At 34.2% G+C, this 14,142-nt stretch overlaps 1 protein-coding gene across 1 annotated transcript; it reads left to right on the forward strand.

Moving 5' to 3' along the window:
- Positions 1-74: 74 nt before the first annotated feature.
- On the forward strand, positions 75-13,473 carry LOC100367978 (E3 ubiquitin-protein ligase RING2-like). Its single transcript, XM_085501471.1, has 9 exons — positions 75-105; positions 219-255; positions 1,901-2,096; positions 7,046-7,169; positions 7,864-7,968; positions 8,600-8,836; positions 9,383-9,530; positions 10,915-11,000; positions 12,506-13,473. Exons 1-9 carry the CDS (start codon positions 76-78, stop codon positions 12,605-12,607), a joined length of 1,065 nt encoding a protein of 354 aa, XP_085357597.1. The 5' UTR covers position 75; the 3' UTR covers positions 12,608-13,473.
- The last annotated feature ends 669 nt before the right edge of the window (positions 13,474-14,142 follow it).

The raw sequence follows: 14,142 nt of genomic DNA on the forward strand, positions 1-14,142 counted from the left end.
TGTTAGACTTTGGAAGTGAAAATGTAAATAACACATTCAATCTTGACGAAATGGGTGCTATCAAAGGATTTAAAGATGCAGTCCAAAATGGCGACTACTCCGATGGTAACTACTCTCTCTTTTTCGCTGAAATTAATGCTATTATACTTATTAATAACTGATATATTTTTGACTGTTTTACTCTTATTCACATGGTCAATGTTTATTTTTTATTTTAGACGTCCGGTACGAGTCAGCAGCCAAACAAAACGTGGGGTAAGTGTTATGTTATTTGGGTGTAATGATTTCCAATAATGTTTTGTATTGATAATGAAGGTCAAATGGTATTATGTCGTGTTTATCTTTCATGAGTATATACAACCGATGCTGACTCTTATCCTTGATAATATGTTGAAGTGACATACTATTATTGCTTATAAAAGTAGTTAGAAGTAGTAATTTGGGAGAAACTCGTTTTATTGTTTTCATATATTATGCGACCTCAAGTTCCAATCTGCATATGGTCTGTACTTCAAGTACCCAAAAATGAATGAAGCTGAAATACGTTCTCGTAAATAAAAAAAAATTAAAACAAATGGTTTTTAAATAATGAATTTTTGAAACCTGGTATTTATGTAGCTTATTGCCATTCATGTGTGATATAAACCAACCCCTGGGAATGACTCATAGAACTAGAGGGAAGGGTGCGTTCTGATTATAATATATGGAAGACCCATGTACCACTGTAAAACCATTTTTATTCACTGACATTTAATTTCACTATTTTGATGTTTTAAGCAATCTCACTTGTTTTTTAAGTTCATGAACTGACAGGGAAATAATGAGTTCTATTCTATTCTACAATTTCATGTGGATTTAATTTAGCAAATTTCACTTATCAACTAAGGTGGTTAACTACGAAGAATGTTCATCAAAATTAGTACATGTATATGCAACATGAATCCTGTGACTGATTTTGTCAATATAAATAGTCATCTAGTCAGAGCTAGTCGTCCACTACATAAAAATACATGAAATAAAAAATAATACAACATTGGTAGAATGACCACAGTGTTCTTTCCAGAAAAATGGCATAGAGTACCTTACTCTATAATGTCCTAGGGAGAACCCTGACTGTCATCATAGCTAATTTGTATGTAAATAAATAATTTTGAGCAATCTGCATACAATAAATTATTACTCATCCATAAAAAAAATGGGTAGTTGGGATTACCTGAATATATTTTAATTGGCTTAAAACAAAAAACAGTGTAAACTCAGTCTCCAAAATAGATTATTTTATAAAATGTAAGACATGATTGTTTAGATATGTAAATCTTACTGAGCTCAGAGACTAGGGTTTTCAGTAGTTGGTCCACCCATCATTTTTTGTGTGTCACCCACCTACTTAAATTTTTAAAGATCTTTTAAATAAGGAAAACAAGCAAACAAACAGGTTTGTATACATTAATTATATGCAAATCAAGCCATCTAGTAATGTAATCACACATCAAGGAAGCCACACAAATTACACAGTTGTATATGCAACATACATTTCACATATATACTCGTGAAATTAAGTATTTTATGAAACTATATTCTGAAAACTAACTATTTTCAGTTTGAATCATTGTCTCTTATGTTCTTTAAAAATAGACATGTTAAGGTTTTTGGAAGGTTACAGGATCGGACGAGGGGGGAGGATGTGACTTTTTTTCTCTTAGAATTTCTAAATAGACAGTAGTGTATTATATGTGTTAGGGGTAAGAAGGATGACACAATCTAGTCCGTTCCTGTAACCCCTTCAAAATTTCCCATGTATCATAAGTTCATTGCCATAGTAGCAGTATTTGCTTGGGAACATAGCAAAATGAATGTTACCTTACTAATTAGTATTGAAATTGTTATATTGTTTACATAGAACTCAGTTTGTATGAACTTCATCGCACGCCACAAGAGGCAATAACTGATGGAACAGAAATAGCAGTATCACCACGGAGTTTACACAGTGAACTGATGTGTCCAATATGTTTAGATATGTTAAAAAACACAATGACTACCAAGGAGTGTTTACATCGGTTTTGTCAAGAATGCATCACTACTGCATTAAGAAGTGGGTGAGTAAAAGTAATTTCTGATGATCGCTTCGCCAAAACGCATTCAGTGATTTGTTTATCTACATTCTATCCATACTGTTAAGCTGATGTGATGTTGAGCTGTATCTTAGACATGCCTGGACCGATTACATTCAAACCGCACACATACATTATGCATAATATTATACATATGTACGTCAATTTTTTTCATGATCAGCCCTCCAAGTTTAATTTTTTATCCAGTGGCCATTGGCAATCAAGTTAAAATTTTTGGTGGCCAGCTGGAAAATTTAGTAGCCAAGTACAAAATTGTAGGTCGCCAGAATTTATTATGTTTTACAAATACATAAACTACACAGAAACAACAATTGTGTTTAAATTTATGTGTATTTATTCAAGCATATGATACTAAATCATATAGTATCATAATGAAAGTAAACTGACAATCTCATGGCAATTCAGTTACAATCAGGCCATCCGGTATATTGAATTCTTCTGGGTCTCGGGCCTGTTGCCATCAATCTTCTGGCCACCTCTGCTGGGTCAAAATCCGCAATGGATGGTCCATCTGATGATATCCTAATTAGATGCTCCAGGGTTTCTGCATTTATACATTCAATTTTCCTCCTATTTTAACTACGAAAATGTCTTTGCCCAATGAACTTTTTTATTACCGCTATCCAGGGTTCTCCATGGTTTGAAAATTAAACAGGGCGCGCCAATGTAAAGTGGGCGTGGCACATTTGTAACTTGCATCATTGGCATGGACGTTTAAAAAATGGAAACCAAAAAATCTATTAATCTACATATTATTTCATATGCATAATATATATTTATTTATTATTACAAAATTAATGAGAATTTTGAAGAGCTATTATTAAGTAAATGTCAGCACGTACAGAGCTGATTTTAGCTGCACGATTCATCACGTGGCGACATCAGTTGTTTACCAGTAATGATCGCGTCAAGAAAAAGACGTAAAAGTTTGTTAATTTATTTTACCAAATAGATACATACATGCTTTATTTAATTTTTAGCAAAAATTGTAATTTATATTTATTTGGACGAGGCAAACTGAAATTTATGATGTCGCACAAACGTTTGTAATTGGTTCATTGAATGCATGAATGTGCGTCATCGGCACCAAAAAGAAAGATGATCAAATGAAATAAAGTCTACATAGTAGAAGATTTTCGATCTGCAGTTAACAGTTACTATCAAAAATAATAGAATTATGTATAAAAATAATACATACTTAGAAGAATAATTTTCATTCGTATCGAAAGTTTGTTGATGTCTGCTTCGTTAAAAACAGCAGTGACCCGGAAACAGTTCATTTTACTGCGTGCATCCTGATATTATGTAACGATGCCTTTGATTGGCCAAAGCCACGCATTGACGTGAAAAACAACCAATCAGAACATTTGTTTCAAGAAGAGCACAAGTAAATTTATTTCCTCCACTAATGATGCGAGTTGAAAGCATGTTCGTTTTTACCGGGGTTATTAAATAGTGATTTAAAGAAAATTCAACTTTAAATAGTGACATTCGTCAAAATATAAACATTTACATGTTTAAGCAAGCATTCGTGTGGACTTCTTGGTGATCAGCAATGTCTGTGATGGTACGTCGGCTGCGCTGGTCGTTTACCGATCATGCAAGAGCATGGCTGCCTTTGTTCCGCTCGGCGGTGACGATGTTGCTGCTACAAGTCACGGCGTGAACTTGGTTTTAACCATAGATCTTATGTTTTAACGAATGGTTTTACCGATAACGATTTTATATATTTGACTTCACCCTGGCAGTAAAAATATGGGTACGGTAATACACTTTTCTAGGCCACATGTTCATTTTTAATCGTGTTGAAAAAACTGTGCCACCAAGAGCTGACAAGCTGTATAGTCTGTTGTATATTACGGAAAGTTTAGTCGCCGGCCATATTATTCTTAGTTCGCCAAATGGCGACCTGCATATTTTTTGAAACGCCATTCATTAAATTTAATCGCCATGGTGACCAAAATGATTCAAGATGGCCAAATGGTGGCCATTTTTGTGCTGAAAAATCATCAAAATCAAACATTTCTGGCATTCCCGAACCAGATCTCTGTCGATTATGGATGGATTTTGTTCACACTTAGTACATACATTGGAGATTATGGGACCTTGTTTTTCAGATCGAATTAAAAATGGCTGACTAGCGGCCATTTTGTTTTAATGAATGCGGTTCTACCGGTAGTGCAATATGTCTGCCACGCTTTGACTGATTATGTTCAAATTTTATATATTCATTATACATCACATTTTGTTTTAATTAATGCTGTCCTTGTTTAACTATCAGAAACAGGTGACTGAATGTCAATAATTTTAATGTTAAAAAATCATCATAATCAAGCATCAACTTCTAGATTTATATCTCTGACATGTTTATGTTCCAACTATATTACTATAAACAAAATTATATATCTTAAGTTTGATAACTAACGGGAACTGTGCCATGCATGGCATGTCATTTGAGTTAGCACCAACTTAGCATCCAGGATACTCAGTTCACAAAATCATATTTTTAGGGGGTGGGTGCTTAGCTAAAAATGTTTGTTCCACATTGGGACATTGTACAAATTTGTACACAAACGAAAATTCACACTATACTACACATAAATAATATCTGCAAATAAATTTGTACGCATTTGCAGCTTATGGTACCGTATAATCTCTTGATTAGACGTCACTCTAATTCGTTAGTACCTTCTATGCTCTAATTTAGACATCAGAGAAGTACGGAAATAGCAGTAAGGCACGAAATATTGAAAAATTACAGTCAATCAAAAAAAAATTGTTCAGATGATAACAAAAAAATACTTAAATATTTAATGTAATATGCATTTATTTCCTTAGTTTTGTTAGTAGCAAATGATCATGGTGACAGTATTGCAATCAGGTCGGTCATACTGCGTTTCACAAGTGAATAACTTACTTGTTAGTCCCCGTTCGGACGAAGTCCGAAAACGGGGACTTATAATTCGGTCTCCGTGTGTCCGTGCGTCCGTCCGGAGTCATATCTCAGAATCCCTTGGACCGATTCCATTCATTCTTTGCATGTGCCTAGTACTTTATGTGGGACATATGCACATGCAGTGGTTTAGCGATTCGATTCAAAATGACCGACTGGCAGCCATCTTGTTTTTTGAAAATGTTGTATTTTGGACATGCTTTGTCAGTTTTCATTCAAACTTGGTATATAGATATTACATGTTAGGATACATGTCCATGATGACTTATTTCACAATTGGATCAAAGATGGCCGACTGGCAGCCATCTTGTTTTTTGAAAATGTTGTATTATGGACATGCTTTGTCAGTTTTCATTCAAATTTAGTACATAGATCATACATGTTAGGATACATGTCCCCGACCGTCAGTGAGTTCCTGAGTCTGTCCGTCCGACCGTCCGTCCGACCGTGCGTCTGTCCGTCCGTCAGTCTCTCCAACGTCATATTTCAGAAGCCTGTGGACCGATTCTGTTCAATTTTTGCATGTGTCTTGTACCTTATGTGGGACATTTGCACATGCAGTGGTTTAGCGATTCGATTAAAAATGGCCGACTGGCAGCCATCTTGTTTTTTGAAAATGTTGTATTTTGGACATGCTTTGTCAGTTTTCATTCAAACCTGGTACATAGATTATACATGTTAGGATACATGTCCATGACGATTTTTTTCGCAATTGGATCAAAGATGGTCGACTGGCAGGCATCTTGTTTTTTTGTTTTTTTTGCGGTATCTTGGACGTGCTCTGTCAGTTTTCATTCAAATTTGGCACATACATGTACTTTATACATGTTAGGATGCATGTCCATGACAATTTGTTTCAAAGAATGGCAGATTGACAGCCATCTGACTTTTTGGCCTTACTACTATATTTCCACAATTTATGGACCATTTTCATTCGTATTTGGCACATACATCATACATATCAGTGTGTTTCATAATCAGATCAAAGATGGCTGAATAACGGCTGTTTTTATTTTGGCCATATTACTATGACACGAAACACGTGTTTTGATGTAAATAAACAATCTGTTGTGAACGCCATTTGGAACTCAAGTTTCAAGGAAGGACACGCTCGCGACAACCCCTCCGCTTTAATATGACGAGCACAAAGAGAACTTAACTGGGACTGTGTCATTTTCAATGACTTGTTTTCTAAGTGTCAAAATTGATGACTATTACTCAGTAGTGATTACAATAACATATGAAATTGTTATGAAATGCACGTAAATTCAACTTAGTTTCACCGCAAGCGAAAGATTTTGGTCACATGTAAACGCTCGATCCGATATGATATCCGTCATGATATCCAAGCACATTCGTGACTTAAAACTGTTCTTAAAAGTCGCAAATTAACCAATCGGAACGCGGGATGGTGCCAATCTGTTGAAATTACCATAGCTCATTTAAATATGTTAATGACAGTTTAGTTGTAAAAGTTTGGTTTGCAGGGTTTTCTTGGGATCAAAATTTTTCAATTTCAACATGAAACAATGTCTCAAGTTAGGGGTGCGACTTCTATTAAAGTTGCGGCCTCAAATATGATTTTCACGGCAATTCATTTTAGAAAGGCCTCTTTTATCTGCATAGTCTTTTATTTTATAAAGTGTTTTCTACCTCAGTTACGACAAGTGTCGGCAGTGATTGCTATCACCGCGCCCACCCCTCTACCATGTTGACCTGAATTTAAGGGTCAAAATGTCTTTGGAAAAATGTAAGAAAGTTTGGGAAAAGGTCTGGAAAAGTCTTGGAAATCATTTGATTCTTGGTGCTATGGACCCTGCCAAAAATATAAATGCTTTAAAAGTGGAGGGTAGGGTGCTTAGTCGAGCATGAGAGCTATGTCAGATGAGTATGGTACTTTTGACTTTTCAATTAATTGTGGTGAGTGGTTATAATGCTCTAAAATTGTATTTTGTTTCAGCAACAAAGAATGCCCAACATGTCGAAAGAAGTTAGTGTCTCGTCGTTCTTTGAGACCAGATCCTAACTTTGATGCATTAATTTCTAAGATATATCCCAGTCGAGATGAATATGAAGCGCAGCAGGTATGTTTCTATGCACTTCTTCTTACAGAATTATGTAAAACACTTCTAACCTTTTCTTACAAATTTCACCAATTTTTGTAGCAGGGAAAACTTCACTGGTGTCTTGATTTATAGTACACATTTGATGATGATATTGGCAGGTGTTGATATGGTTTTGGCAGATGAAATAGACAAAATTATATTTTGAATGTTTTATTGACAGTATTGGCATTTGGGCTTGTGCACATGTTCACTGGGCATCATCCACTGATGTCACTACTTGGCACATCACTCTCTCCTTTACATATGATAATACAAAAATATCTGTTACGCTTGGATTATTTGGTCTTAAACTAAGATCATTATTTAATATTAAATGAAAAAAAAATATATATCTGTTATTGGCTTACAATAGTTATTGTAGTCATGGATACATATTAATTAATGAAAGGGAATTTATGTTGAATATTTGTTAATTAAATTGAAAATATTATTTTGAGGGTTTATACATGAATATCAATGCTTGCATTTCTTTGTTGAAAATATACCTGTGTCCATCATTTTTGTACCATATAGGAAAGGACTACATTATTAATAAAAAAAATGATATTAACCTTTGAAGATTTTGACATTTGAAAGTATTCATCAATATTTCATTCATTATATTTAATCAGTTTTATATTGAGAAAGTGCTGTCTTTTGTCTCTTAATCTAGGAAAAATTATTAGCCCGATTGAATCAGCACCATAACCAGCAGGCATTGCAGAACAGCATTGAAGAAGGACTCAAACTGCAAGCCATGAATAGAGCTCAAAGAGTGGTATGTGTCTTTCATCGTCATAGTAATCTCATCATATATTTTTGTTTTCATTTTCTCATGGATTAGAGTTTTCCGTCTTCAAGAATGAATCATTTTGCTTGTTCTCACTTCTAAACTTGAGCCCCCTCAATGTTGTTAGCTGTATCCGCTTTTAATTTAGCCATGTCCAAGAGAGTTAGGGTTCTCTTGGTTGGTCTTTACTCTTTGTATTTTGTGATTTTTACAGTGTTCAGTACTGCATTTAGTTCTATTACACAAGTTTTGAAGTGGGCAAAGTTTGTGTCTATGAACACCAAAACTAGCCTCACTTGGTGACTTCATTGCTGCTGTGGCTTTCTATTTATTGCAAGGACTAGTGCATAGTTTACCATGACGCTTTGAATAGATATGTTGAATTCCAAAGTTTACAATATTATCTTCCAAAAGTATCTTCCATATGTATATATAATTTTGTGTAGTTTTGTTTTTACTTCATTTGATGGAATATTTAAAAGAGTCAATCTCTCTAAGTAATTTAGATGTGAATGCGACTTTGCGTTCAATTATTCATTAAACTGACACGTATATATTCAGTTCATATTAATTACGGTAACTCATTGTAGGTAACCATTTGTAACATTGTATTCCCCAGAGAAAACACCAATCAGAGGAACACATTGTAGGCAGTAATAATCACATTGATGAGCAGGAAGCCTCGCCATCACCACCACCTCCACCATTAGCACCCGTCACCGTAGATTGTGAGGAAGAAGATGTGGATATACAACATCATCATAAAAAACTTAAAACTACATCAGAAGAATCCGGACCAGAAGCTAATGACTCTGTTGGTGAAGGCTGTTCTGAAAATACCGAGACTCTTGTCAATGTGAGTATTATGTGATTGATCTTACTGATTCAGTATTGATTTTGTCAGATGAATGAGAGTTCATAAAAGGGTGACAAGCAGTCTAAAGTATGCTACATGGTTGGCCACCTGCTGCCTTTGTATACTACTGTATATAAAATACAAGTGATTTTTTTGCTGTGTGCTTTCTTTAAGTTACCATAAACTTATGGAAACACTGTATCATAATAAATGCTCTAGTAAAATAAAATAAATCATCTCTGTCATTTATGTAAGCTCATTTACTAATAATAAAGCAAATAATTTGTATTCTACTGAGGTGACGTAGTGTTATTTCAATATACCACTATTGTCTTCAACTTTTAAGCTCCACAATCATCACTTTTACATCATTTTTCTTACGGCTTCCATGCACAGCATGACAACAGTGGCTCTTGAATATGGATGATGGATATGGATGGTGGGGTTAGGAAGGCCAACAAGACACATACAAGTGTTTATTTGTTCCACCATATGTGACAAGTGCATCATTTCTTGCTCTATAAGTAATATATTGTATATTTGCAGGAAATAGAGTTAGTTTTTAAACCACATCCGGAAGAAGAACCAGTTGACACCGCTACATCATCTCAAACAAGGTTCATTAAAACTACTGCCAATGCCACAGTGGATCATTTAGCCAAATATTTAGCAATGAGAATGGCTTTAGAAAATGGTAAGTACCATACTGTGGAATACTTTATTTTCGCTGGAATTAATTTTCACTGAAAAGGCTTTTTGGGCATTTATTTGCTGGATTTTATTTTCACGGAATCATCCTTTCAGCGAAAATAGCGAAAATAAAGTATTCTACAGTATTTAAATTTGTATATACAAATGTATTTTCTACTTCATATTATTGTGTTGGTACATAATCATAGTATGTAATTATTTGGGTTGAAATGTTACACAACTGTCATATTTTATGTTACCTGTTTTAACAAAGTATTCATTGTAATATAATATATATTGCAGATATATTTGACACAAATGGTAAAATTAAAAATTGGGCTAATCTCCATGCACTAGGGCTCAATTATGTTCAGCTACTTCAGTGGTATGGCATTATCTCTGCACTGCCATTAGACTGGAGGAATAGCCGTGCAATTTGTGTACGTCCAGAGCCTCCTATTAGTCTAGTCACCGGTGAACAAATAATTATACTTGAAAATACCACCCAAAAGCAATTACGTAAGCTGTTCACCTCCCATGTTTTTACAACACCCAAAAGTCAACTCTTTCTTAATACTTTGTGTAATCTGCATAACAAGGATTGGGAATTTCATTATTCCATGCCTTTTTTGGTAACTCTATGCAGCAAACTACGGGAGTTTCAGTGGAAATTAAACCACAATATCCTGTACACAAATGAAATGTTATTCCATATGAATTCACCATTAGTATCGTCAGATTTATGCTCATTTTGTCATGGTACCACCGAGAACCTAGTGCATCTTTTTGTTGAATGCGAGTCTATTAAAGTCCTCTGGACATCAATTTTTAATCTATGGGGAACAAAACTAGGATGCCCAAGAACATTGTCAGCAAAACAGATTATATTAGGAGACAAGGACTACTAAACCATATAATTATAATTGTTAAAAGAAATATCTATACGTGTAAATTAAAAAAGGAACTACTATGCTTTAATCTCATAAAATCTGACATACGTTACACGCAGAAGATAGATAGAAAGATAGATAGTTAGAAATTTCAAATAGAAGACATACATTGTCCATTTTCCTGTACAAGTGGGGAGACTTCAATTGTTAATGGGTATTCAGTGTCTATTTTGTATGGGTTATACTAGCTGTGACATTTGTTGTATGTTGACATTGTGCTGTAAAGAATTTCTATTGTATGGAATAAAAGATAGTTAAACCAAAAAAAAAAAAAAAGTATTCGTTGTAATAGAGGTAAATTTATGACATCAGTGATACACCATGGGTTATTGTTATGCCTGTATAACCACACCATATGCCATACTTAATACTAATATGATATGCTTTCCATTTGAAATCAGTGTTGTTATTAGTTCTTTTTGTTTGATTGATATTAAGATGCCATAAACGGAGCAGGTTCTAATCCCCATGATGAAAATTCTGAGTTTACCATCTACATAGCCAGTACCCCTGGACAGTATACAGTAAGTACTTTCCATTTCTAATCAACACAATGAAAATTCTGAGTTTACCATTTACATAGCCAGTATCCCTTGACAGTATACAGTAAGTACTTTTCATTTCTAATCAACACAATGAAAATTCTGAGTTTACCATCTACATAGCCAGTATCCCTTGACCATTATAACAAAAAATCTGCTTTGAGACAATAAAAAAAAAAGACAAAAGCCTAAAAAATTACATCATTCTGACAAACAAAAATCTAGGTCATAACCATCTCCCCACCAAAGTATCTAATGGTCATTCCCTAGTGTGACTATCACTTTGTATAATTCATAAATTACAATTTCTCTCAAATTATGTATAATACCATAATTTCATTTATCTCAAATATCATTGTAGATTAGTGAAATAATTTTCTACATCTCCACACTATGTAATAAAAATCCCAGTCAAGATTACGAACTTGTGTTTTGACTGATATAAGTGCAGTGTCTTGCATTACAAACAATTTCATGACTCTAGAATCGATCATTTCATCAGATTTTTTTTAGCTCCTACCATACCATCATATGAGTGATTGTCCCTCGTCGTCCGTGTCAATGTTTTACTTTTTCGACTTCTTCTTGAAAACTACAAGCCTGAATGCTTTGATACTTGGTGTATATGTACCTTGGGTAGACCTCTCTCAGATTTGTTCATTTCATGATGATATCTTCAATTCTCTAATTTTGGTGAATATTTTTGTCATTTTTGGTAAAAAGTGATATTTTCAACTTCTTGTTAAAAACCGCAAGTCCAATTGCTTTGATATTACATATATAGGTACTACATGTGGACCTCTCTCAGATTTGTTCATTTTGTAATGATATCTTTAATTCTCTAATTTTGGTGAATATTTTTGTCATTTTTGGTAAAAAGTGATATTTTCGACTTCTTGTTGAAAACCGCAAGTCCAATTGCTTTGATATTACATATATAGGTACTACATGTGGACCTCTCTCAGATTTGTTCATTTCATAATGATATCTTCAATTCTCTAATTTTGGTGAATATTTTTGTAATTTTTGGTAAAAAGTGATATTTTCAACTTCTTGTTAAAAACCGCAAGTCCAATTGCTTTAATATTACATATATAGGTACTACATGTGGACCTCTCTCAGATTTGTTCATTTCATGATGATATCTTTAATTCTCAAATTTTGATGAATATTTTTGTAATTTTTGGTAAAAAGTGATATTTTCGACTTCTTGTTGAAAACCGCAAGTCCAATTGCTTTGATATATTATACATATAGGTACTACATGTGGACCTCTCTCAGATTTGTTCATTTTCTAATGATATCTTCTGTTCTTTAATTGCCATGTGCATTGTTAACAGCGGAGCTATCTCAGCTGACAGGCTGCTTGTTTTTTACATCCAATTAAGAATATGTTTGAAGGACGAACAACCACATTGTGTTTTATGTGGAGTAATGTTTGAATTCTGGGTTGCTAAAATATATACGTATTTGTTCATTTGTTGCAGGATTTAAATGGGTCAATGACACTGGATCAGGTAAATGAGAGATACTGGAAAGTCAATAAACCATTAGAAATGTTTTATTCCTGGAAGAAGAAACAAACTTAACTTTACACTGGAAGAAAGTAACCTTTATGAAATGGATGACTGACATTCCAATATTGAGAGGAAGAACCTGCTTGCCCCTGGCTGATATAAACTATACAGGCACCTTCCTTCAGGATTACATTTCCACATTGCATTAAATTAACAGGTTGTCTGAGGTCTGCACTATGAACTAAAATAATTCTACATTGGTGTAACACAACCTCCAATACTTATCACTTACCAAGCAGATTAAAGTTATGAAGCGACGAGGGGAGTTAGGTATTATTTAAAGATGACAAAGAGTAGATAGTCTAGCGAGGCATTACCGGAATGCTATATCCACCGATGTCTTGAAGATAGACAAAAATATCTTCCTTCAACTTAGAATCTCAACGCTCCAATTATTTAGAATCTTATTAAAGTGTCTTTGATGGGAGACTTGTTATATCCTGATTTTCAACATAAGGAAACTTATATTGTACATAGTGTGCAAAGCTTTTTCAGTGAAAGTGTTACATACCCAAATATATACGCTTTACAGATGTTCGTTATCACACAACGCGTGTTTGACCTAACAATTTTACATGTGTTGTATGTGGAACCAAGGCCCTTTAAATCCGATGTACAGTGCTGGTGATACGCCCAATTTATTATAAAATCCAGCTCTTTTGTTCTACTACTTTTTCACTCAAATGTCTTTTTCTTATTTCTACACAAAATCAGTAGGAGTGGCAAGTGTATTTCATACATAGATGTGTTATATTATTTTGTCTCCATGCTATGTTTGTTAGAATCTACTGTCCTGCTTTTATTATCTGTTATATGTTATTATAACCTTAAATGTTTTGTCATCATGAACTATTCTAATAAAAACTTGCTGCTACACACTTCTTTGTATTTCATCATGCTACTATTACCGGTAATGGCTGGGAATAAAATGTCAAAACAAAGAACTCAATATATCAGAGCAGTCTCAAAGCATAGAAACTGACCCACTCTGTCAGATGAACTTACCACGACCCGCACCTTTATTGTGGCAGTTACTAGATCCCCTTTCTGTCATTCTGCCTGGTGACAGATGTGTCCCTTCTCCTATACACTCACTCCATCCCAGAGTGGGACTTTTTGATATACATACTATTACAGTGAATGTGCTTCCAAACCTGCCACTGACTTATGGTATTGAGTCACAAATACCCCCCCCCCTCAAAAAAAAACTATCAAAGCCCAATTGGTGAGAAACTCACCTGTGCATATATATATACTATAGTAACCATTCAAAACAATTTTCTGCTCTCGCTCGCATCGAACAGATTTTCTAACTTATGATTTTCACTATTTTTGTAACAAATTATACAGTGTACGAGAATATTTCAAAATCGCACGGATTCATCAAATTATATTTTCTAGTGTTCTTGAACAATGAAAATTATTTCTAATACTATATTTTTGAACATAAGGTAGGAAGTACAGAACGGATAAGAAACTGCTCAATATTAGCACTTGTGAGAAAGCTAGGGAGCTGACATTTGTTTTGCATGGCTGCCATGGTAACA

This window comes from Saccoglossus kowalevskii, chromosome 7 (genome assembly GCF_978046115.1).
Source record: "Saccoglossus kowalevskii chromosome 7, keSacKowa6.1, whole genome shotgun sequence".
NCBI classification, from domain to species: Eukaryota; Metazoa; Hemichordata; class Enteropneusta; family Harrimaniidae; genus Saccoglossus; species Saccoglossus kowalevskii.

Excerpts from the sequence above, each read along its gene's own strand:
- LOC100367978 (XM_085501471.1), top strand. The coding sequence starts at position 76 with ATGCAGTCCAAAATGGCGACTACTCCGATG. Across the intron at positions 256-1,900 it reads GCAGCCAAACAAAACGTGGG|AACTCAGTTTGTATGAACTT; the intron begins GTAAGTGTTATG and ends TTGTTTACATAG. Across the intron at positions 8,837-9,382 it reads ATACCGAGACTCTTGTCAAT|GAAATAGAGTTAGTTTTTAA; the intron begins GTGAGTATTATG and ends GTATATTTGCAG.